At 47.0% G+C, this 24420-nt stretch overlaps 9 protein-coding genes across 9 annotated transcripts; 5 read left to right on the top strand and 4 right to left on the bottom strand.

The window, feature by feature from the left end:
• Positions 1-1003: 1003 nt before the first annotated feature.
• Positions 1004-6324, top strand: BDCG_02143 (phosphoglycolate phosphatase). Its single transcript, XM_045417694.1, has 3 exons — positions 1004-2830; positions 2985-5363; positions 5423-6324. Exons 1-2 carry the CDS (start codon positions 2822-2824, stop codon positions 3708-3710), a joined length of 735 nt encoding a protein of 244 aa, XP_045274435.1. The 5' UTR covers positions 1004-2821; the 3' UTR covers positions 3711-5363; positions 5423-6324.
• On the bottom strand, positions 4835-10048 carry BDCG_02144 (uncharacterized protein; the record flags this gene model as incomplete). The annotated part of the gene is made up of 1 exon (XM_045417695.1): positions 4835-10048. Exon 1 carries the CDS (start codon positions 9092-9094, stop codon positions 4835-4837), a length of 4260 nt encoding a protein of 1419 aa, XP_045274436.1. The 5' UTR covers positions 9095-10048.
• A 35-nt stretch (positions 10049-10083) lies between these two features.
• Positions 10084-11926, top strand: BDCG_02145 (ADP-ribose pyrophosphatase). The gene is made up of 4 exons (XM_045417696.1): positions 10084-10265; positions 10592-10684; positions 10922-11162; positions 11310-11926. Exons 1-4 carry the CDS (start codon positions 10203-10205, stop codon positions 11558-11560), a joined length of 648 nt encoding a protein of 215 aa, XP_045274437.1. The 5' UTR covers positions 10084-10202; the 3' UTR covers positions 11561-11926.
• Positions 11927-12091: 165 nt separating this feature from the next.
• BDCG_02146 (NUDIX family hydrolase) lies at positions 12092-13190 on the bottom strand (the record flags this gene model as incomplete). The annotated part of the gene is made up of 2 exons (XM_045417697.1): positions 12092-12664; positions 12870-13190. 2 exons carry the CDS (start codon positions 13188-13190, stop codon positions 12092-12094), a joined length of 894 nt encoding a protein of 297 aa, XP_045274438.1.
• A 548-nt stretch (positions 13191-13738) lies between these two features.
• BDCG_02147 (uncharacterized protein) lies at positions 13739-14005 on the bottom strand (the record flags this gene model as incomplete). Its single annotated transcript, XM_045417698.1, has 1 exon — positions 13739-14005. The coding sequence occupies one exon, from the start codon at positions 14003-14005 to the stop codon at positions 13739-13741; it is 267 nt and encodes an 88-aa protein (XP_045274439.1).
• A 1532-nt stretch (positions 14006-15537) lies between these two features.
• BDCG_02148 (uncharacterized protein) lies at positions 15538-17454 on the top strand (the record flags this gene model as incomplete). The annotated part of the gene is made up of 3 exons (XM_045417699.1): positions 15538-16081; positions 16152-16358; positions 16425-17454. The coding sequence occupies 3 exons, from the start codon at positions 15538-15540 to the stop codon at positions 17423-17425; spliced, it is 1752 nt and encodes a 583-aa protein (XP_045274440.1). The 3' UTR covers positions 17426-17454.
• Positions 17455-18865: 1411 nt separating this feature from the next.
• On the top strand, positions 18866-19768 carry BDCG_16507 (uncharacterized protein; the record flags this gene model as incomplete). Its single annotated transcript, XM_045425732.1, has 2 exons — positions 18866-19326; positions 19381-19768. 2 exons carry the CDS (start codon positions 18866-18868, stop codon positions 19451-19453), a joined length of 534 nt encoding a protein of 177 aa, XP_045279926.1. The 3' UTR covers positions 19454-19768.
• Positions 19769-20124: 356 nt separating this feature from the next.
• BDCG_16508 (uncharacterized protein) lies at positions 20125-20997 on the top strand. The gene has a single exon (XM_045425733.1). It carries the CDS (start codon positions 20740-20742, stop codon positions 20905-20907), a length of 168 nt encoding a protein of 55 aa, XP_045279927.1. The 5' UTR covers positions 20125-20739; the 3' UTR covers positions 20908-20997.
• BDCG_02149 (uncharacterized protein) lies at positions 20757-22637 on the bottom strand. Its single transcript, XM_045417700.1, has one exon. The coding sequence runs from the start codon at positions 21858-21860 to the stop codon at positions 21513-21515; it is 348 nt and encodes a 115-aa protein (XP_045279928.1). The 5' UTR covers positions 21861-22637; the 3' UTR covers positions 20757-21512.
• Positions 22638-24420: the final 1783 nt, after the last annotated feature.

Consider the following 24420-nt stretch of genomic DNA (forward strand, 5'->3'; position numbering starts at 1 on the left):
CCTAACAAACCTCAAATCTCGCAATCATTCGTTTTGGCAATGTATACAACTTATCTCAGGGCAGTTCAGCTAGCGGGAGCGAGGGGCCCTCCCAGAGTGGAGAAGCGTCCTCTATGTATTTTAGCTTTTTTCCTTTTTAGAGAGAAGCGCACGGAACATGGAAGCGTTAATAACAGAGAATTCCTAGATGATCGTCCAGCTCTCCGTAACCAAAATCGCATGGCTCTATCCAAATTTAAAGCGGCTCTGGGCATTTCGTTCTTAAGTAGCGATAGTAGATGTTCTCTTCTCATCAGTATATGGCGCAGTTGGCGGTGATTCCAGGAGAGCGGCACGAACGATAGATCGAATATGCAAAAAAAATCTTCGTAGCAAGACTGGTCTGCTCGTATACCTCCCTCCTGCTAAGCTGAGGCCCCGGGGGTAAGTTCGAGGAACCAAACGAACACAGAAACATATCTGGATCCATGGCTACATTCCTCGTTTTCTCAGCCAGACTTCTCTGCCAATGTATGTATGATTCCTTTCCAGTTAGGTGGTAGCAGAAATCTTGATAGGAATGGTTGGCGGTCAAAAAATCAATTGATAGATATGAATAGCTTATCTTGCATGTCCAGACTGTGGGCACACAATGACTGCTCAAAGTAGCTCTCGAAGTCTTGGTTAGGATCTTTCTGTCTGACTAAAGTCTAGTAAGCCTATGCTCATTTAACCAGGCCAGGGAGATTTAACTGCCCTGGAGTCATGTAGCGAAGGGGAAAAGCTGTCTCTCTGGAGCATAGTTGAGGAGTCCTCGAGTAGCTAAACAGATAGAGTGATCGGGTAGGAGAAGGAAATGATCACAAAACGTAGCTGCGAATTGGGGTGTCGCTTTTTTAATTCTTCAATAGGAGAGCGATCTAAGTCACGTGATAACCTCTGACAACCTTGGAACTCCCGACATCCTGTTCGTGCCTTGGAAGTTACCTGACCACCACAGGGACCTCTCTCATTCCCAATTGGTCGTGGTGGTTGCTTTATGGTACATGAGCAATCCGTGATGAAATAAATAATGGGTGATGATACCTGGAAAATCATCGAGCGCAAGGGTTTGGGAGATTTTAACAACGTAGCAGCGCGGACGACAGTGCTCCTGCCCATGTACCCCGACCGAGTGTTGGGCACCTGTCCGTAAATGACGTATGGCGGGGCAATTTATTATGCGAAGCCTCACAGATTGCGGAGCCTTTCGGACTCAACCGCAACTTGTTCAATTGCAACAGATACATGTTTTTCGAGAAAGAGTGAGAACGACTATATTCCTGCTGATAACTTGAGAACTGATTCGCCTCCAGTAGGAGGAGCTGCTGGATAACTGGAACCGAAGGAGTTGCTGTTGGTGGCCACTTCGAGACATTTATGTGACTTTTTCTACCCCCAGTGGCCGTCCTCAAAAATTGTAATATAATCCCATGTTGGGTAGCAGTCGCATTTCTGGAATTCATACACATTTACATATGCATGCGCTTTGTCCCCCCGTCCGTTTAGGGGTACCGTGCTTCCTGCTGTGTCGTCTTATGCTTGTATTGTCGGCCTTGAGTAAACAGGTGAGAAAGAAGAAAAATAGGAGGTGACGGGCCTAGACCGAGTCCCAAATTATCGCCGAATGCGGCCTGAGATGAACAAAATTTCCCCCTTTTCCTCATGAGGCCATATCAAACCGTTATCAGCGCCCGTTGCAAGTGACTTTTGTTGACTCCTTTTTACCATCCCCCATCCCCCATGCCGAAATGTCCATCTTCCCCTTTCTCATAAAAAAGGAGTAGCTGTATGAGATGGGAAAAGGAGCAGAAGAAAATGAGGGGTCGTGAAACTCGGTCCTTCTGTCCCGCCGCTAGGTGGATCCAACAAGTCACCGATAGTAGGTTGTGCCTAGTAGCATTTGACTCCCTGCATCCTTGGATATGGCTTATGATAAGTGTCCTCACTGGAGGGGGCGGCTACGAATCGTAATGTACTGTACCAGGAGTTGCCGGTAGTGGCGTTAGATTGGGCCGGAACCAGGTCAAAATAGCTCGTTCATTTTTTTTGATGGACCAGCTAGTGGAGGGGCTGTTCTTTTTCTCTCTCTTTATTTTCCCCTTATCTTTTTCTTTGTTGACACTGGAAACAGCTCTCAATTGCTCCAAGGTGAGTTTTCGTGTCTTGTAATGATATGCTGTGACCCAGCACACAAAGTCAGCAAATGTAGCAGACAGAATTCAGGAAGATGTATGTAGTATCATCGCAGTCCTACCCCGTACCCAAGAAATGATACTTGAATAAATATTCGCCCCTCATCACATTAATAGCTTCCGCTTTGGTCCACCTGGCTGCTCTCCTCAGTTTCCTGCACCTTGTTGAAGGTACAGAATGTGACGTTGGTGGTGGCACGAATTCCAGGCCAAAAGTAAGAGATCCACAAGCCACGGTGGACGAACTCGAAAGTGAATTCTTGCCTGAGGAGTGAAAGAAGAGACCCCAGTAAATAATGACGGTCGGTCCTGAGTGAGATAGATAGGCTTGGTTGCTCCATAATTACTACTAGTTTCCTTCCTCACTGCTGTTCAATTCGCTGTTGTTTGTCTGCGGCTGCTCTCCTGATGTTTGTTGCTCTTTCTTGGTGTTGCTTGCTCCCTAGTATAAATATCTCCACCCCCCACCACAACCTCCATTCCCCATCCCCTCCTTCGACTCCTTAGATACCAAACAAACCACCACTACGTTCACCACCTACGTCTAAGTTTCCTTTTCCAATAGAGGACCTCCGTTTATAAGTAAAACTACCTCCACTACCGCTACAATGCCTAAGGTAAACCCTTTCCTACCAATTGGTGTTCAATCCTAACCCCCTCTCTCCATCACACTATGCAATGCATGATGATAGAACCGTCGCCCTTAGTTTCGAAATTTTATGGAGACCAGTATGAGCTGTCTATTGATGCTAACTATGGATCGTTCTTTAGATCACAACCATTCTGTTTGACTGCGACAACACGCTTGTTCTCTCGGAGGAACTCGCTTTCGAAGCATGCGCAGACATCGCCAACGAGATCCTCGAAAAGCATGGCATTCCTGACCGCTACACCGGTTCCCAGCTCATCACCGACTTTGTTGGCCAGAACTTCCGCGGCATGATGCAGACCCTGAAGGCCAAATTCAACTTCAACCTCTCGCAAGACGAGCTCGAAGCCTACGTCAAGGAGGAGGAGAACCGCGTCATCGCGAAGCTAGAGGCCAAGGCACAGCCTTGCGAAGGTGCCACGGAGGAATTAGTCAAACTACACGCTTCAAAGAAATACGATCTGGCTGTCGTTTCGTCCTCTGCTCTCCGACGCGTGAGGGCTTCTATCAAGAAAGTCGACCAGGAACGTTTCTTCAACCCAGACCACGTCTTCAGCGCGGCCACTTCCCTCCCCGTCCCAACCACCAAGCCTGACCCTGCGATTTACCTACATTCTCTCAAAATCCTCAATAAGACTCCTGGCGAGTGCGTTGCCATCGAGGACAGCAAAAGTGGTGCGCTGAGTGCCATTCGCTCTGAAATCCCCGTCATTGCCTACGTAGGCTGCTACCACGGAAAGGAGAAGCAGGAGGAAGTTGCGAAGACCCTGCTTGATCTGGGTGCAAAGGTCGTGATGAGACATTGGTCTGAACTCGAAAAGTGCATCGCGGAGATCGACGCGTTGTGAACCAGGGCAAGGAAATCTCAAATCACCCATTGGCTACCCTGTTTCATTCCGCATCGCCCAATTTCATCTCTGCCATAGCATCACTTTTATCCTTTTCTGTTTTTATGTCTCAGCAATGAATTTACGAGGGAATAACGGGAACACCTGAAAGCATTGGTCGTCTGGAGCGAAATTTGCGCGCTTTTTTAATGTTCTATTTCTTCAAGTTTCTTTCTTCTTTATCATGCATTTGATTCCCTTCCTACGAAATTATCCCCCTATCTGCCCTGTTCCTCAGGCTGTTGAACAACAGCTACACGCTAAACGGACCACATATTTGCTCCCGAGAGACGACGTCTAGCTGTTTTATTCTTGTATCCCCCGAAAAGATCTGGGCCCCTTCTGCTAACCCAAAAAAAAAAATACATTTCACGGAATACTCCCGGGCCACTCGCCCTTGGCACCATAGATAGGTAGACAGACACAATGCATAGGCCATGATGATAGTGATACCAAAATAATAAAAAAAGAAATCTTTTTTTTTCTTTACGTCATTCTTCGGGCTCCTTTTGTTATGTTGAATTCCTAAACATTTAATTTCGCTCGTTGTATTCCACCATTTCTTTTCAATTACTCATTGCCATTGAACGTCGGTTAGGTTAGAGCCACTTGTTGACATACATAATATGCTTTACACGGATGCACATGGCGTAGCAATATTTTCCTTCACAGAGTTTATTATTCATAGTTAACCCGGGCAAGAGCAAGGATGGAACGAGGAAGAAATTTTCTCCTCAAGAATGAAAGGAATATGGAAATGAATGCGGAAGCTTAGCAGCTAGAACGGGGGGATTTTCGAGATTTGGTAGGTCTATTAATAGGGCATCGGCCTGTTACATATAATTATATCAATTTTTAGATATTGACATCGGTCAGGGGTATCATGCTCTTGAGTGCTCAAACCTATACTAGGTACCTAAGGCAGCTTTTAAAGAAAATATTACCCCATACTCCCTCAGATTGACTCCAAATTTATATCACCCAGGGGCGCTATGTAAGCGGTGAAGGCCAGAAAGAACGAAAGAAAAAAAGAAAAAGAAAATAGAGCCGAAATATTAGAAAGAAAGGGTACATGTTTGTTCAATTCATCCCGCCCTCCCAACATCAATCCCAAACCTCTCACTAACATGCTCCCCCCTTTCATCCGTCCACTTCCACTTCCACCACCCCAACCCAAACAACAGCCCCTGCCTCTCAAGCATACTCCCCAACTGAGTATCCCCCATCCTCTCAGCCCCAGCCGGCAATAATCTACCACCGCCACCGCCACCGCCACCGCCACCACCACTCTCACACAGCTCACTGCCAGCCAACAGACTCATCGTCCCAGCGATAGAACACGGGTTATGAGGGAGGGTTTCGCGGAGCCGCATCCTGAGCACGGCTAGAGATCCTAGGACGATCATTATGGCCAGCATGAGCTGGAGAGCGAGTTTGGGGCCCGGATTGAGTTTTAGACGTGGTGTTGTGCTGTGGAGCGTGCCTGTAAAGTTTTGTGGAGGGGTGAGAGCGGAACCATCATCTACATCGTCATCGTCATCGTCGTCGTCGTCAATAGATTGCCGCCGTGGTTTTGTTTCAAGGGTACTACTTCTGCTGATGGGTTTGCGCAAGGTAAGGTTGATCACCTGCGCCATGTAGTTTCTGTAGTAGTTATTAACGAGGTCGAAGAGCTTATTCGCGTTTGCCGCGCCCATTAATGACTCAGGAGAGACGCGACCATGTGATCCGTATATGATATCATTGAAGATGCTGTCGTATGTCTCTGGGGTGGAGGGCTTCCCGCCCTTCAACGTACTTCTACTGCGAGTATCCAGAAGCTCCTGCACGCGGAAGGAAAATGAAGAAAACCCATCCGTGCCGTTAGTCAGTAACTTTAGTGGTCCCGTGTCATTATATTTGGGCGGATGTGCCGCGTCAATAAACCCTGAACTTGGATCTCGAGCGAAGGTAACCTCGGTGGGGATTTCTTGGATTTCCTGGTTGCAGATGGCAACCGTTAGATTGGCTGGTGACGTGTGGTTGGCGCGCATATAGCCAAATACGATGCCGATGGATGGGCAACCAGAGGGATTATCTGGCCGTTCCCATAGATGTACATGATGAGCAGGGTCTTGCGGTAGGAGATACAGGTCGAATAGAGAACCAATGTAGCCTCCGTCTGCTGAAGGGTCGTTGACTTCCGGATTTGTAAGATTAAACTCGATTGAAGTTACATTTTCAGGGAGACTAGCAAGACATCTAGGCGGCAGCTTTGGGCGCACGCTTGTGGTGGTAATTATTCGGTTGCTCTTTGGGTCCGAACCGTTTCCATGATAACTTTTCAGGGAGATATCGTCTGCGGTGAGAAGTTCGCAATTCAGCGACGGCCTTAGTGATGGAAGAGTGAATATATAAGTAATCGGATTCTGGGACGCGTCTTTGTCCCGATCCAGGATCTCAGAGCGAGTATTCGGTGGGTAAACGTGTATTTTTGGCAATACAAGTTCATTCCACGTCCACGGCGGGGTGGTCAGGTTGTGATACTGAAGGAGCCGAAAGACTAAACCGGCATTCCAAGCATTGGAGCTGTAGTTTTGCATTGTCATATCCCAAGTGTCCGCTCTGGACGCAACCGCACGCTGCGACTGGATGACTGATGTGTCTATATTCCACAAGCCGGAAACAATCATAACTAAGAAGCTTGCGACAAAAGCCGCATTGATTGAGGAAATAGCACCGAGATGGTGTCCTCGAACTGCTTCCCAAAGAGCAACCGGGGGAATTTTCCCAAGCAAATGTGTTAGGATGCTCCGCCTAGCTGTCACGTTGCCTTTGCGAAGAGCTTCAAACGGTGTGAACATAGCAATAGTAAAGTCCAGGTTATTATATAAAGTTGCAATGCCGACAGCCAAAAGAGCACAAAGGTACTGTGGAAGGTATTTCCATGCTTCCGTACGCACGGTCATCAATCCTTGATTACGATTTGATGACTGTTGCATGATCTCAAGCGCCGCAATGGCGAGCATCGGCATCCCATACGTGAGGACGAACATAGGCTTCCTCGCCGCCAGCGGCTTCCAAAATCCGCTCCTTTCGACAGCGTGTTCGTCAACAGAAGTGATGCTTTCACGCAAGCGGTAACGAGCGGTGATCCTGAACGATCGGTAAGTTGACGTTCTGAATGTATAATTTCGAAGCTTGTCTCTGATCCCACGATCTGAAAGGTGACCTGCATCCTGGAGAAGTGGTTGAAGATCATTGCTTCCGATAAGAATCGTGGCTTGTGCTGCAATAGAGCCCGGGTCTCGCGGGGTAATTGCAGCTGGCCCCGTGAACAGTATAATGGCTGTCAAGACCGACAAACTGGCGAAACTTGCCACCATTATCCACAGTGAAATAATCCCAAAGTGCAGGCGGTCCTCAATATAGACAACTCTTCCTGTACTGTCCTTAGATGTTGGGATGACTAGATTTTGTTGTGCAAATTGGGTGGCAATCCCAGTGTAAACTCTTTGGAATGCTTTGTTCATGGTTTCGCCGTCAAGAAATTTCTCCAACGTCAGTTCCCCCTTCGAGGTTTTGATCATTAACTGAAATAGTGTATTAACACCTTCATTTGAAGACGCTGTCTCAGGCGCGGGATTGACAGGACGGAAAACATGAGCCCCTGCTCTTAGAGATTGTAAAATTGCCCCGTTCAGCGCAGAACTTGTTACTCTCTCTAAATTTGTTATACTCAGACGTTCCTCGGGGCTTTGAAGTTCAATGTGAGGAGGTGCCCCTGAATCATAATTCCTATAAGTCATGTTCCCTCTCACGATAGTATATTGTGGTTTGCACAAAATAGTAGTTACCCGCTTCACATCCCTAGACCAATTTGTGACATTCAGAGCCGGAGTAGAGCTCGGTGCAAAAGTTTGAGAGTAATGGATGTCCGAAATGGTGAATAGCCAACGAAAATCACCATTTTCGTTATCAAACGGCACAGATGGTGGACGCTGTCCGCCTGTCTTGGTGCAATTGACCTGTTGCATCTCGGCAACCAGTTCACGTGGCTCGCATAGTTCTGTTCTTGGATTCTTCATACGCACATAGACTTTTGTATAATTGTTGAACCCGAGGTGGCAAGTGGCCGACTCTATACCCAGGTGAATGATGCCGCCAGTAGTCACGTTCGAAAACTCATTGAGTGCAGCCGTCGGCTGAACTATGGTTTCACTCAGCTCACAGCTTGGGAGGGGAACTAGGACGTCGACATCAGTAGACATGCTTGTCACACGCCTCGTTGCTGGATGATTTTTGTGCAAATCAAATGTCTGAAAAACAAGGCCATCCTTTGACCCAGTGGGATCAGGCACTCCACCTTCTGATACACCAAAAAAAGCATAAATTGAATTTGCCGTGGCAGAGCGTAAGAATTCTTGCTCACTCGCAAGTGCCTTTGCGGCCCAATCTTCTCCGTCGAGGTTTGTCGTCATAGAGAGCGGATAAGATGGGTCTATCAGAGTAGTCGGTGCCGATACGAAAAGCCCGGTAGAAAAAACCAGAGCCACCTTTAGCAGGACAAATCCAAGGGCAGAAGCGGCAATGGAATGATGACCTGATTTTATCGCTTTCAAGAATGAGTTCACTTGAAAATCTGACACATAATCGAGGACCATACTTTTCCCTGCGCTTGCCAGGCCCTTACGCATCTCATGCCAGGGGTATGCCGCCTTGCAGTGACAGTCCACTTGGCGCCAAAGACCAACCACAATAATCATAACCGCAACAGGGGAAAATCTCCAAACATAGCGGTTAGAAGTTGGGACAATTTCCAGCCCATTATCACGCACCACGAAGAGCCACAGGACGAGAAGCGCAATCCAAAGCACGGCGAACAGAATGATGAAACCAAACAGCGTCGGTTTTCTAAGCCAAAAAGGGGTCCAGAGAGATGTGTCGTTCCCATAACGAGACACAATAGGGCTAGCCGGTCGTTTCGAGAATTTTTTTGGAGACGCCAACCGGTTCGAGAGTAGCAGAGTGTCATCATCAGTCGCTGCAGTCGCGGGCGCTGGCATGGGCATGGGTGTGGGTGTGGGTGTGGATGACGTTGTGGGTGACCCCGGGGGGGTGGGAATGGGCGTGGGCACGAAATTCTCCAACTCTTCGCTGCGATGGGTTTCTTCCTGGCCAAAGGTAGCCTCCCACAAATCAACATCACCATCAAACTGCCAGGGATGTGAAATCCGCAGTTGGGTTAGCTCGTGAGCCTCCATCTTTTGTTCAAAATGCTCTTCAGGGGATCGCTTCCCATCGAGATGCATTTCGCCCCAAGGGTTGGATCCGGCGCCCGTTTTCTTTGAATGCTGGGCCGCCATCAACCAGAGCGCTCACACCACAAATGTGGCGAGTTGAGCGAAAGATACTGGTCGTTGTTTCTGAGATGCGCAATCCAAGGTGAGGGGTCATGATGAGTTTGCGAGAGAAGCCCTAGGCTTGTCTGTGGAGGCTATGTTGCGACACGCCGTAGATTTCGGGATTTGAAAGAGGATGGAGCTTCAAGAAATGACATAAACACCAGATTAAAGATGACTTTTTGGGGGGGGAACAGTCACAGCAAGCCTGGCGCACAATCGGGTGAAGGTTTCTTTCAGTTGACGGCGCCTTGTGGAGAGCTGTTTCGCAACCAACGGGTGGTTGACTAATATATTCGACACAAGGCTGAGAGGTCCTGGGAGGCTGGGAATTATTTATTTAGCCAAATTTAGGTTTTCTCAAATCAGAGCCGCATGGGCAACCCTGAGCCTCTCCGCCATTCACGTTCGTCCAAGCAGCCAATCCCTCCATGCGGGTGTGCGAATATTGCCCAGGTGAGTTACTCAATCATCAGCGGGGGGCGTTGGCCAATGAGACGGCGTGGAAGAGTAACGGTGGCTGAATTTCAAGTGATCCCACGTAAGGCGGTAGTTACATTGTTTGTCGGCTACATTGCGCCGGGGATCTTTCTGCGCTGTTTCTCATATCGAGAAACGTGGGTGAACAGCACAACACCACTTCTGCTGTTTCCTCCAGCATAAACTTTCGTGAAGCCAGGAGACGCGACGCAGCTGGCCATTCAATATTAGTATAATACTCCGAAGTAATTAGTTGTGTATGGAGTACAAGCGCAAGAGAACGATGGTTGCATCAGGATGGCGGCGAGAATAAAAAAAGCCATTGAAGAATCTGTACTCCGTACTAATTACTGGAAGGAGGGCGGCTAACAATCGGGGGCCAGCCAGCATTGGGCGGCTCTGATTGGCCTCCCGGCACCGTTGGGCTCCCTAGCGCGGGAAGTACCTGGCGCCTGGGCGTTTTGGCGCAACATCGACCAACCTCCAATTCTTTGGACTCCAGCTCCTGTTCCAACAGGGGCGACCAGTTTACTAACGTACTCCGGAAATTAAAAACCAAGGCGTGGCCGCTTGCCAACAGCAGTAACTGACAATGCCACCCGAATCTATCCCTGTCAGGTTATCCAAAGAAAGCCTTCTGTCGAGGGAGTCGCTGGTATGTGACAAAGCTTGCCTGCGGCACCATGTGAAATTGTAGATATAACAACTATACATCACTTACAAGTTTATATCTTTTTTGTTTCTCTCTTTGTATACATTTAAAGCCCTTGCTACCCCAATAGGACCCCAATAATACCAACAAAGTTTTTTTTCTTTCTATTTCTCTCTCTCTCTCTTTTTTTTTTTTTTTTCCCGAAATTTTCACCGATGTTCCTCTCCCGTTCGGGCAATATTTATACCCACCTTGTCGGATGCATGATTAAACGATTGCATAATTCAAAGTGTTTTTGGTACATACACTAACATGCCTTCTCCCTGCAGAATCCATCAGAGGCAAGGTGGATCAGGCTTATCAAGTCAACATACACGGATCCCGAGGGCGTGACGCGGACATGGGAGTCTGCCGAGAGACAGGTAAGAGGAATATATTGTGTTTGATGCATCTTTGGTACCGTTGCTATTATTTATTTTATTTTCCCCTTGATGTCTTGGTTTTCAATTCAATTGGAAAAAGAATTGAAAATCTTCTCTTCTTCTGTTCATGTGCTTCTCAATCGAGAGCATAAGAGGGGTTGGGTTGCCTCTAGAGAAGCATCATGGAGCGGATATATTCAACATAGTGTTAACAACCTTTCCACATTGAATTCTCAGACCAGGCCCGAAAACTGTCCAATCGACGGCGTTGGCATTTTCACCGTCCTGTCCAAACCCTCCGGCCCAGAGCTACTGCTGCAGAAACAGTATAGGCCTCCGGTTGATAAGGTGGTCATTGAAGTGCCTGCCGGCCTTATCGATGAGGGCGAGACGCCCGAACAATGCGCAGTAAGGGAACTTAGAGAGGAAACTGGGTATGTGGGCGTTGCAGAGGAGACAAGCCCGGTTATGTATAACGGTAGGTAAACTCGTTTCCCTATATAGACATATATGTACAGCCCCGGTTCAAAAATGTAGCAACATCCCACCTCGCCCTCCCCCCTGGCACCCCTTAAATCTGGCCCATCTTCCCGTCTAATATACCCTGGCCTCCGCCAATTTTTAGACCCCGGCTTCTGCAACACAAACCTAAACATGGTCCACGTCCGTGTCGACATGACTCTCCCGGAAAACCAAAACCCAACACCCCAGCTCGAAGACAACGAGTTCATCGAGTGCTTCAGCATTCCGCTGGCTACACTGTATGAGGAGCTGAAACGCCTGGAAGGCGAGGGGTATGCGATTGATGCCAGGGTGGGGACGCTGGCGGAGGGTATTGAGGTTGGGAAGAAGTTGGGATTGGGGTTGGGGATCTAAAGAAAGTGGGAAATTTGTTCATATTTTACCTTCTTTTTTTGTGCGTTGAAATGGCTTGTTCCAATGTCGGAGTTTTCCAATTTTGAGTTTTGGAGGGTATGTATATACTGACAGGTATGATGTTGGGCATTGCGTTTTCACTGCATGCGTGGATCGCAGTTTCAGAAGGATGATAGCCAGATGGGTCGGGGTATAGTACAAAGAATCAATATAGACGATAGATAGACAATGGGTATTCCATGTATTGTCCAAAGTCTCGTTACCGGGGAATTTCCCTCAGTACTATTATTTTCATTAGGCTGCTGCGTTATTCCTGAGTGAGAAATACTCCACAAAAATCAGCTAGATATGACATGTTAGATTGCATATACCTCGTTCCGTATGGATATAACGATATCCGTCAAAGGTCGCATCAAAAGTAAGCCTCCTCTATCCTTCCATGGATGATGCCTGCGAAAATCGTGTAAGGGGTGCCGTACCAGCCTATGTACACATCCTCCTCGTCGGAAGAACAACCCGCCGACCCACTGCTCACAGAACCCCCTCCTCCTTTAATCCCCGATATAACGCCCAAGCCGCCAACGTCTTCCCATCCCGCCATGCCTCCCTCCACACCGCCTCCAACTTGACAACCTTCAACGTAATTTTCTCCCCCTCTTTCCTCAGCCCCGTCAATTTCCCGTGAAGCTCCTCAATTTCCTTCCTAGCCATGCGTTTCTGGCATAGAAAGAGTGGTATGAATTCATCGCATCCTCCCGGTGAAGGGTATACACCTGTCTGCAACTTTTCTTCTCCGTTGCCATTGGTATCTTTTCTTCCTGAACCTTCACCTCCCCCTCTCGTTTCTTGTTTCTGGTCCCTTCTCGGTAAGCTATTCGCAAGTGCAGTTATGGCTATAAGTTCGTCCTGCAGTATAACTAAGCCGGTTTCTTCTTTTATTTCTTTAGCTGCCCCGCCGGCGAAAGTGCCGGTATCATCATCAAGCATCCCCGCGGGTATTTCGGGAAAGGCGAGGGAACCGGCCGGAATACGGGGCTGGATGGTTAGGATGGCGTGTTTGTCGGTTTCGGAGTTTTCAGGGACATCGTTTGGTTGGAGGATTAGCTGGATTGATGGGCAGATTTTGGCGGTTAGTTTTAAGAGAGAAGGATGCTAGTAGTGTAGCAGTGCAGTGCAGAGCAATCGAAATCTTTAAATCGCAATAGGTTTAATTTGTCACATGTGCAAGATTGCATGGCCGTATGCCGTGCATAAACCCATTGTGATAATGAAAACTTCAAGCGGAGTGTCAATGTTGTCAAGCACTCACCAATATCCCAACACTCCCACCTCTCAAAAACACACTTCCTGGCAACTTCTCGCCATGATCATTAGAAACATCAGCCTTGAGCTTCACGAACCCCAAACGATTGCCGCCGAAGAAGTCCACCGCCTGTATCTGTATGTGGCGCAAGGTATAGGGAGCTGCGTGGAATTCATGAGACGGATTAGCTTGTCTGGAAAGGGAGTGCTGTAATGTCGACAGCCAGATCTTGAAGGCTGGGAATGCAAGTAATTGGTCCTGCGAAAGATCGGGCGTGAGGGCAACGGGGATCTGCGGGGTGCTGTTTGGGATAATAAAAGTCGACATAATCCTCGAGCGGAAACTAGTTCGTATAAATAAGGGGTAATTCGTGATAAGCGCGTGGAAAGAGGAGGTACAAGGGTTAGACCGCATGAAGGTGAATCATCAAAATAATGTGTTCAAGGATGGCGGAGGATTATCCCAAAACTTGCAGCTCCATTGCGCGTGGATAGAGGACTGCCCAGATAAATACTCCCTCGTATGTACATGTACATGTACATGTACAATGCCCGCACGTACTATGTAGAGCGCAATCGAGAGGACCCCCCGGAAATCGCGAGTTGAGGATGGATGGGCAACTACCACCCCCTGTATTAGGGTTCGCACGCCCAAGCTTCAGAGTTCCCGATGACTTCAATTATATTTTGTCTCGTCGGGTTTCCATAGACTGGTTCTTAATTGACTTCCGGAGACTTCCATGTAGGAGCGTCCAAGGTTCCTTTGACGGAATGGAGCTCCCTTTTCATTTGTCGACAATACGCGGTAACTTGATGCCACATCCGGCCCTACTAACGACCGCTATCACTCGTTCCGATGACGTTGCGTTAACTTAACTAGTTACGTCTCGAAGGAAAAACTCTGGGCTTTCCCTTGGCGAAGTTTGTGGCCGAGCGACGCGCATCTGATTGGATGTCGCTAGCTAACTCCAGAGCTTCCAACTTCAAGCAGCGAAGCCCCCAATCAGTCGTAAACGAATTTGGCAACTTGCCAGCTTCGAAGTCATATCCGGTAGTTTGCTGATCCGTTCCACTATTCACCCGGAGATATTGTCTGTCGGTGATAATGCTGCAGATGAAGGCGCTGGCGCATCGCGGTGACATATGTAGGGTTTGAGGAGACAAATCTATTTCGTTCTCAAACCATGTGTAAGACTGATCTCTTTTCCGGGTCGGTTTTAGAGATCCAGCAATTGGTGGAACCCGGGTTTGCCAGTAATTTATGCTAGGCTAGCGGTTGGTTGCATGTTGATTCGGGGCGGGGGGGACGGGCAAATGACAAAGAGAGAGATGGGCAGGATGTAACAGAAGAAACAGGGCCAAAAGCCTGCTTTAGGATCCGGACCGGACCATGACCGACTTCCTTTCCTGTGTCTCGCCTCCGTGTTGGGCGCCAGCTGATGGGGCTGGCTTATTATTTATGGTTTATGGGTAGTTTAGCAGTTTAGCAGTCTCGTTGAACTATTTATTTATGAGAAGCGCGAGCTCGGATAATGCGTAACGATACGATACAATACGCCCCCCATAAGCCCGAGGCTTCTGGCCAGCCCCGGCTTGCTGGGTCAGGCGGGAAGGGGTTTTTATTAACGGCATCTCGCTCGCTGTTTGGTTTCCCTTTGCGGTCTCAACACACTGCCTCTTTTCTTCCTTGAGAGCCATTTGTAGACTTACCTCAATTCAACATATTTCCCCCAGACGGTATTCTCCAGCGTGGCCGCGGGGGTGTTGCCACATATTTTCCCACCCAGCCTTGGGTTGATCCCGTACCCGCAATATCCCTTGAATTTCGCTGTCATAAACTGGAGAAAAAAGAGGGTCAAGCCGCTTCCATTGCTGAGATTTGCATCTATCTCCATTTCCAGGTTCCAGGTTGGAAGCAACATATTGTAGCAAAATATCATTTCTGCTGCAGGGTTTTTAAGGTAAACTACCTTCATCCGAGAAGTCCGTAAGAAGAGAATAATAGCTGGTCAGATTTTGTTGACAATTACCTCCTTTCAAGGCTTCGAGAACCACCACACCACCACCGAACTTCCCAACTACGAGCGGGTGACGAGCATGAGTCCATAAAAAGCATAAAATGTCAAATTGTCCTCCAGATCCTTTGCTTCCAAAATGCATGCATAAAAATGCCAGTGGTTGCCAACTGCCCTGCCCCCATTTCTGTTGCCTCTGCGCGGGCGTGAGATTCTTCCCGCTCTCCCATCCATGCCCGCCGCCTTATCCCTCCCGAGACGGCGTCTCCAGCGAATCTCAGCGATATCCTAGATACTGCTTGAACTGCAAGGGTTAGTTGCCTCCTCTTCTGCTGAAGTGCTTCCTCACGTTTCTTTTATGTTGTATATCCCCTTTGTTTCTTCCAGTTTCGATTGTGTTTTGATTTTGACGCTCTGAGTAGCGTCGCTGTTCTTTCACTTCCTTGCTTCGCTGGCTGTCACTAAATCGATACACGTTAATAAATTTTATTTTAGTTTCTTCTCGTTTTTAGTTTTTGTCATTTGCTCTTCTTGCCTTACTCACCCTCTCCTCCTGCCTTTTTCTACCTGCTTATTTCATTCGAGTGCCGTATAGAATATTGGGCATCGCAAGCAGGTTGTTCATCCTCTGCTGTCCCTGTTCCAGTGTCTGGGGCTTGTATGCAGCCGCATCAGCCTCATCCGCATTGTGGATTGCCTGTGGACCATCACCGCACTGCACCCCTATATAATTATCAGCCACCCCAGAACCTGCAGTTGAATCGAGATATCGGCGTTTCGGATCACTCCAGTAACAGTCAAAGTTCAACGGCAGCAGCAGTCACCGCGCCATCTCAACGCTTCCCTACCCACTCATCTTTACAGCAGAGTCAAAACCGACATCCACACAGAGACGAATTCCATCAACAGACCTCCTGGATTCCAAGGCACGTTGCATCTAATTCCTCCACGTTTGGTCAAGCTATACCCAACCCATCAATATCCCATCATCGGGTGTATATGCCTGTAAATCAAGCTGGCATGGCCGGGAGGCAAGCCTACACATCTCCAGGTGCCGCGATGCCAGCAAATCTACAGGCGTCTGTAGCTTCAGAATCCGCGTCGTACTCCTTGTTCAGCAACCAGCAATCTCAAGGCCAAACACCTGATCAAGTGGCACCAAATAGCTTTTGGGAACCTAACGGGAATTACTATGTTAATGGTCGTATGTGATCTGTATCAGCATCTAAATGCATTTTTTTTTTTCATTGCCATGAGTGCTAATACCTGTCTAGCTGATGTGCAAAACCCCTCTAGAGACATGTCTCTTAGTTACAACTATGCACCCGCTGAGCCCTCGCCAATCTACTACTCAACCTCACTACCTTCCGATCCTGTAACTAGACCTTTTGCCACAGTGGAATCCCGCCAACAAGGCAACCTAGAACAGAACAATGACACTCAAGTAAATAGTCAAAATCAAGGACTATATAATCCAATTTGTGTGTTGTTCCAAAAGCCAGTATGACCACCAACTTTAATGAATACAAGCTAACAGCTTATTATAGCTCTGAACCATGATGGGCCTGTTTGGGGGTCTGATTTGAGTCTTTTTCCATCAGCGAGACCTCATCTATTCCCCAGAGTATCAAACAGTTCAACGCTACCAAATAATGATAACCCTTTAAATTCACTATCTTTCCAATACCTCCCTGATGATTACCACAATGCACAGGTTAACTCACGCGGTTCAACTAATATCGAGTGTCTGAATGGCAATGGCCCTGTCCCTATTTTGCCTCATAATAACACGGCTTCTTCATATCCCGTCGGTCCTTTCCCCACAGAGAATCAGGCCAACGCGTCCAATTCTTCACGAAGGCATCCTTTGCAGGGAACATTCACAAATCCCAGGAGCCCTCCTAGTGTTGGTAGTGCAAATCCGAATACCACCACCACAAGCCGTCGACGCCCCAGGCGTACCAACAATAGCGGAATGCCGCAGCCCGGCTCAATGCCGCGAGAGAGACAACCACACCGACACAATCACCACCCGATAAGTATAGGCATTCCGGGGAGTGCCCCTACTGCTCGTGATCAGAGTTACGTAAATGGGCAACTGGCTCGACTCCTATACGCCGGCGCCCTTGTGCGTTACCCCAATGACACTGATGGGTTTCTCTCCGCAGATGAAAGAGAGCGTAGGAGAAGAATTCTAGAGTCCCTTAGGGGAAATAACCGAGAACCCAGCCCTCCAGTCAAAGGGCTTGATAGCGCGGAGGATGGACGCCCAGAGCCCAAAGAAACAGAAGAACTCACAATTAACTTGGAATGCAAAGCCTGCATGAGCCAACTTATTGACACTGTGGTGCTTCCCTGTGGGCACGCGGTTCTTTGTCGTTGGTGTGCTGATCAACATATGCCATCAAGCAGAATGGACAAAACAAAACCACGTTCCGCTGCCACTTGTCCTGTGTGCCGCCAAAATGTGAGGCAAAAGGTAACTATTTTACCCATTCAACCGCTAATGAACGCATTCATTTGGTTTTCATTGAGAAATGCTAACTAGGTTGGAAGATTCGGATATATCTCTCGTAAATCTCTCGTAAATATCAAGCACGGACGGTAATCAAACAGCAATCTTACTTGGAATCCACGAATTCTCATGTGATTTCCCTCCCTCCCTCCCCGGGTCTCGCCAACTCTTCTCACTTGTTCTTCATTTTTTTCGGTGGTTTTCTCTGCTTTTAATATTTTGCGGCCAGTTTGTCTCAGCATAGCGCGGCGTTTGTTGGCGGTACCACGTTTTGAAAACTTCACATAATTTGCATGTTTTCTCTTCCTATCATTTACCACATCCTTCAATAGCAGCTCTTTTTCTTCTTCCTGCTACATTTAAATAGTATACGCTTTCCGCAAATTCCATGATATCATCCTAATCTCTTCTATCTTCCCTATCTTTTCGAAGATCTCCTAAGTTCATATTACGTGTATTACATCATTTGCATCAATCTTTTGACACCGTTAAATGCAGTTAATGCAATCCGTTTGCGCCCCATGACATTCTCCCGCCCAGCTCATTGCTCTTGTTGATTTTGCTCTTTACCAATGATTCTCCGTCTATGCTTTCTTACTTTCTTCATTAAGGGAAACATTTTCAAGTGTTTGTATAGCAAGGGATATTCGCGTATACATTACAGGAGAGAGGCGGTGCATTGGCATCCTTATTTCAACCTCCTTCTTACAATTTATGCTGGTCACTGCCAATACATTTACCAGCGTATATAAGATGTGTTTATAAGTGATACGCGGGAGAGCATGAAACCCTTTTCTTAGTGGCCGGGGTAGGTAGAGGGTTACTGAAGAATAAAATATCGATGGCTAAAATATCTCACCCCGTTGTTTCCATGGATAGTAGTGATAAACACATAGCTTTCTTGCGGACACGACCATTGATACAGTTGCTTCAGCTCCGGATAGAGCGGATTTAACCTTTCAATCCCTGCTACATTGCTTTTTCCTCCGCGGCGCACGCGGCGCACGCGGCTACGAGATTCAGCCTTCTCTACGGAGTAACTACTTACTTAATATTTAATAATATTAGATGGAAACGGCTCGTGGGTTTCCACGAGGTCACGGGAGGTTTGAAACCCGGAGGCGCTACTAACAGCGTGATAGTGATCAACGTGTGATATCTAACTCGATGTATTGGTAATTTGGTATATTTCTTCTGCTGCTCTTGCTCTTGCTTTTCCATAAGGCAACCGATGATGAATAACTCCCACACATCCCAACCCCCTGAACCCCAATCCATCCGCCCGAGGGCGTACCGGTGATACGTAATGGCTGCAGGCTAAAGATTGAGAAGGGAGACATGGCGCGTAATAGGTGTGAGAAGGCCCCCAGAAGCAGTTCAGATACGGATTTGTAGCCGTGGAGGTCGTTCCAGTTATGGCCTCCAATTCGTGACAAATTTTGAGCCCATCCAACCAGTTAGCTTCCAGGCTGCATGACTGGCAGCCAGTTCACGAGTTATCATGGATGTCAGGGGCCTAGTAACAACAGCCTTGTCTCCAGTATCACGTTGTTCGTTATCACTTTTGCATCTGCCCTCATCTCGAATTTGAAGCCCCTTGTAAGGAGCCCGGGTGTCAAGCGCGCATTATATCAGGGTTTTCTTGATTTCACGAACAGATTTCAGGGGCGTGATAGCCCCTATGGCCGCGAGTTTGGATTGGGGACAAAGGGTTTGTTGATTCAATTTCATATGCGACTGGCTCGGCAACAGGGCGATGGGAGAAATTACAACCCCCCCCATGTGGCGCGCGCCCCTTGCAATCACCAACCCTTTTCACGAGCCAAAATACGACGAGAAAAACGAATCGGGAGGGAAGTTGTTGTTCTGATGATTAAGATGCATGGCGACAGATTTGGTAATAAAGCGGGCCTTTTGCAGAGAAGCGAAATAAGGTTTGTTCAAAGAAGCTTCTCTTTCTTTCAATGTTAGACTAACCCTTGACAAAGAAGGAAGATGGTGGTGGGATGGATGACAGTGGCTAGGGATGGCGGGTTTATTAGCTCATGGTATGAGAAATAAATGTAGGCATATTTTAGGCTTAGGCATAGGAAGAGAATCCGACGCTTGACAACGGGCCTGATGCGTGGTGTGGTGTGGGACTCGTTGTTTCTTCTGCATTATTCCATTATAATATTAACCTTGCAGGAGGTAAAGTCGTCGTGCATGTCTGCGGATTTCTTCAGCCACTATTAATTGAATAATGGTCAATTAGTTAGACTTCATTTGCTCCTTTTCCGTTTCTCCGTGTTCGCCCCTCGGCAAAAATGAGATAATTTTGAGACCGTCTAGGAACCTTGAAACAGATAAAAGTTTGTCTAGTTAATCGGGCGAGGCAGCCACGGTGTTCCATTTTAATTAGAGAACTATTTATGCCCCGGGGGTAGGCAGAAAGAAATATATGTATGCCAACCAAAAAATTCCTTGGGGTTAAACTCAGGGATAGGCTTGTCTTCGCCTCGCGATTGGCTGACCTCGCATATCCCGCTAGAGCAATGGGCAATCAAGGTGGTTTATCTCTAATAAAAAATAAATATGAGGGATCTATAAGGCTGAATTCTACATCAAGGAACCTTGGTAGAAACCGTTAGGTATTAGAAAGGTTTCTCCTTGCACCACTTTAGGCTGTAAAGCGCGCTCGACAAGACATTGATCGAAAACAATTCTAAAAAGTGTCTCATGGATACATGACCCGAAGCTCGAACCATCTGGATCAACGCTAATACTGTTGTGCGACACAGGTAATTCGTCGACAAACTATTGGATAATAGTGAAACTAAGCACTATTGTCACAGTTCCTCCAGCAGCCTTATCTTGGACACAAGTGCGGTTCCGCGTCAGAGACGTAAGGTCGGAAGGATACGAGCGCTCATGTTCGTTCCTTGAAACTGTATGTGGTAGCCGGGTTGGGTGTTTTGAGGGCCTCCCGGGGGGCCAAACACATCCAATTCTATCGACAAGGTTTGGAAGTGGTAATTTGAAATGTTCGGCAGATACAACCAGATGGAGAATACGTCATATGGCGCAGACAGAATCGGCGCACCCGGAGATAGATCAACACCGCGTTAATAAATATGCAGAAAGGGCGCGCGAATGGCTTTCGAGAGGGGCCTTATTCATCGCCTTAACAGGGATGGTTTCTTCGATCAAGCTCCATTGTGATTAATTGGTGAGTAGGGCTGGTAGGCGGCGGGTAATGACGGCAAGTGATGATCAGTACCGCTGTCGCCCGTTGTTCTGGTGGCAGAGACACGCGTCTCAAATAGAACACATAGCAAGTCACTCAGGAGACCGGTTAGAGCCTATGTATGTGTTGTACACACATGCGAGGAGCTAGGGTATGGAACAATACGATCGCAAATGCCCAGAGCATAAAACTTAGATTAGAGAGCGTAGCACAATTCTGTCGCGGAAAGGGAATTGCTATTACAGAACGAAATCCCGACAGATCGGTAAAAGGAGACAAGGCTGCATAAATATATTACATCCAACAAAGAAATATTATTTTCCAGACAGATTTTGTCCTTCAATTCCGCCTTCAGATTGGTTTCTTCCGCAATATTGGCTGTTAATCTTCCTCGGGTTTTGCACACAAAGAATCACGGGGTATTTTTTCAAGGATGAGAATTTGGATTGCGCCTCAAAATTGGCATACCAGCACAACGAGCCTTGGGGAGACGCATAGGAAGTCGGGTATCGGGACTAGCCATATCTCCCTTGCTCGGATCGCAAGTTGCATTCTGTAAAACTGTGGCCAGTGTGGCATCTTACCAGTGAGTATCCTTTAGGAACGAGCGTCTGCTCAGCCCCTGAAGGGGAAGCAGTCTGAGTACAACCTAACAGAGACTTATGAAGAAAACTTCACGAAGCCGCAACGAAAGAATGACAGCTGAGAGGTTGAAAATAAAGTCCGCTGCGGCTGAGTGAGATCAGGGGAGATATTTGACGATTGGCTTGGCTGGCTAATTGGACAAACACGGCGGGAATAGCAAGTCAATATTAATTCTCCCTCTTCGTTGCACGACCGTTCCTGCATAATTTTGTCAACCTTTCCGGTTACTAATAACCATATGTAATGATATTATTTCACTCTTCTTGTGTTGCGGAATAGTATGTCGAGGTGCAGCCACCATTTTGGAAACGTTATGTATGACAATGGGCTGGAGCCATTCCAGTTGCCGGCTGATTCGGGTTTTCGATTCTCCAGCCACACCCAATACGCTAGACTGGAACTTCCCATTATTGATATTGTAGCGGAAGTGGCATCGAGAATCGAACAGCGGAGGCTGCCATCCTGCCGGCCGTTACTCCGTAGCGTTCGTAATCTGTAGCCTGAATGGAATTGCTTGCCAGGTTTTTCCGGAGCGAAAGATTTCTGGAACCGGGAAAAGACAGTCACCATATAGCAACGGGATAGCCTGAGAGGCATCCATCACTCAAGCATCGAATCCAGCATCGAACTAAAGTTTCACCGCTTGCCTGCATAGCTTAAGAGCCTAGACAACATGATGCCAACATATTTTGCTGCATGAATGGAATTCTGGTTTGCGGGCACGCGACCAATCCATTTCATTTTTCTCGTCATTTATTCCATAACTCTGCTAGTTGTCATGTATTGAAATGCGACACGACTCAAAGAACAGAGTAGTTTGATTATGACACCAGCATCGTGTTATACAGTTAGCCAAAGCCAAAAGCAAGGGCACTACTACCTGTGTTCGATTCGGGTCACGAGCATGAATTTCCTGCACCTTCTTCGTACCACCATCAAACACCGGAATGGAACCAAGAATCTGTTTAGAAACAGTGCACAAATAGACATTGGGCATGTTAGAAGGGCCGATATATGCAGAATCACGCCTCGCCAAAAGTTTGAAAACTTTTCCAAAAACCAAACTGGCCTGTATTCCCCCCAAACTGAAACCTTTGACAAGGCACTGTATATATTATGTTGCTGTAGATTATCCCTTCTAGCAACGAAAACGGATATGCTTTGCTTGATTAACTCTCTTTGTCTCAATTTTTGTCAAATTGTTCCCTCCACAGAATGGCGGTGTAAGGGCTTATGATGAACAGTGCGAAAGGTGAGTACAGCACATACCGATCATCAGCATGGATGAATTTGTATGTGTCAGAAAAGCATCCCTAAGGGTGAGTTTCTCCCACACAATGACATAATTCAAAGCGCCGTAAATTGCGTCGCTTGGGTCGCAGGATGCAGCTCAACTGACCTATTCATTCACCTTGGGTCGACATGACAATGTTTCCTAATCAACAACATTCACCATTGACCCGGCGCGTTGGTGGCTTCGAAGAGGCATATTACTCTCCATTAAGTGAGAATCAAACAAGGAATATAGGAATGTGCATGTCCTCTACTTCAGTAATCTTGACCTCAGCTCCTTCCCGCCTCGAAATCAAGGCGTTAGGGGCTTTTGTGCGGTTTGTTCACTGCAGTTACTTTTAGCTTTGCGGGGAGGAAACCGATTCGTCCCCGCAGAGGTGAAATTAAGCTAGCGGCTAGGTATGCACTAAGTGGGTCCATTACCGAAACTTAAATTACCGGAACCATTAAACCTGATTTAATTCCCACTAACCACACAGAACTGCCTGCGTATCAATCTCGAATGAAGAGAGCATGGGTTTTGACGTCGTCCGGCTTTCATTATTGTTAATGGGCGAAATCAAAACTATCATGTTTGCCTACGTTGTCATGAGAAGAAAATATGTAGAACTCCCAGAACGAATGTCTGCATTTTAGTCACTCACGTTGTATAAAATGACTTTTGTCTATCCTGAGCTTCAGCGAGAATGACGCAAGAATATCCAATTGGAGTACGGAGTACATATTACGCAAACCCCGATAATATATTTCACTACAACCTTGAACACTAATGCGCTGATAAAGCCTACATTAGCTAGTTAGCTAGCCCCAATGAAAATAAAGAAATTTCAACCTTCAGGCACATTCATATATCCGGCAATCATGAGTGTAAAAAGCGAAGTACTCTGACTACTCCAGCCGTTTAAAACGGAAGTTACTGAAGAGCTGCTGAGATATACCATATTCCTCGCTCAAGTCTACGCAATTATATTACTAATCATACAAAGCCTATATATCTTGACACTAACATCTCGGATCATTAGTCTATATGATGAAGTCAAGCAAGTTAATTGGATAACCAGAAAAGGGCTATCTAACAGAGTTGATATTCAGCGTACTAATATCCAAGGCCGCTGTGTGTCAAAGCTAGCGGTGGAATATGATAATAATGCTCACGAGGAGGTATTTGACCTTTCTCTTCTTTCTTCTTTCTTTTCTTTTTATTTTACTTTTTAAAAATCTTTTTGCAAGTCGGAAGCGATTAGTTTCAGCACTAACTAGCGCACCAAGAGCCGATTCGGTTTGCGCTTAAGTTTGTCTAGAGCGGCTACGCAGGAAGGTCTGTGGCAATCTCGTATAATTTGCTTGGTTTGGAACGTTCATGTACAGTATCTGTACGGAGTACATACATACGCTCCAAATTATGTCTGAAACAAAAATGGCTGTTAACCTATAACCAACTACTATTTAGTGGGAGTTTGCCTTAATTTAATATTTCAATAATATTGTGTTGCAAGCTGCGGTCGTAAGTAAAATGAAAAGAGCTGCTAACTAACAGTGAGCTCTACCGGAGGGCGCCCCGATATCTTGGGGGTCTATGTTCTAATTAGGCAATTGGGATGTATGTAACTATGTAGGTAGTCCACGGTACGTGGGTACCAGATGGTGTTTACCAAGAGATGTGTCCCATTCCCCTACTACACCGCCAATTTGCTCTGCTGACAAAAGAACTTAGCCCCCAAATGAAACGGCATCTCAAAAAATAATGCTTGTAAATATTTCCAAAATCTGTTGGAAATATAGTTCCGTCTGCGGCTCAGTTGACAAGTTGCATTGATGCGACCCCGACGCATGAAGTGTTGCTGTCTACGCGGAGTACGCGGAA

This window comes from Blastomyces dermatitidis (assembly GCF_000003525.1).
Source record: "Blastomyces dermatitidis ER-3 genomic scaffold supercont1.2, whole genome shotgun sequence".
Classification (NCBI taxonomy): Eukaryota; Fungi; Ascomycota; class Eurotiomycetes; order Onygenales; family Ajellomycetaceae; genus Blastomyces; species Blastomyces dermatitidis.

Excerpts from the sequence above, each read along its gene's own strand:
- BDCG_02145 (XM_045417696.1), top strand. The coding sequence starts at position 10,203 with ATGCCACCCGAATCTATCCCTGTCAGGTTATCCAAAGAAAGCCTTCTG. Across the intron at positions 10,266-10,591 it reads TTCTGTCGAGGGAGTCGCTG|AATCCATCAGAGGCAAGGTG; the intron begins GTATGTGACAAA and ends TTCTCCCTGCAG. Across the intron at positions 10,685-10,921 it reads GGGAGTCTGCCGAGAGACAG|ACCAGGCCCGAAAACTGTCC; the intron begins GTAAGAGGAATA and ends TTGAATTCTCAG.
- BDCG_16508 (XM_045425733.1), top strand. The coding sequence starts at position 20,740 with ATGTGTTGTACACACATGCGAGGAGCTAGGGTATGGAACAATACGATC.
- BDCG_02149 (XM_045417700.1), bottom strand. The coding sequence starts at position 21,860 with ATGCCTCTCAGGCTATCCCGTTGCTATATGGTGACTGTCTTTTCCCGG.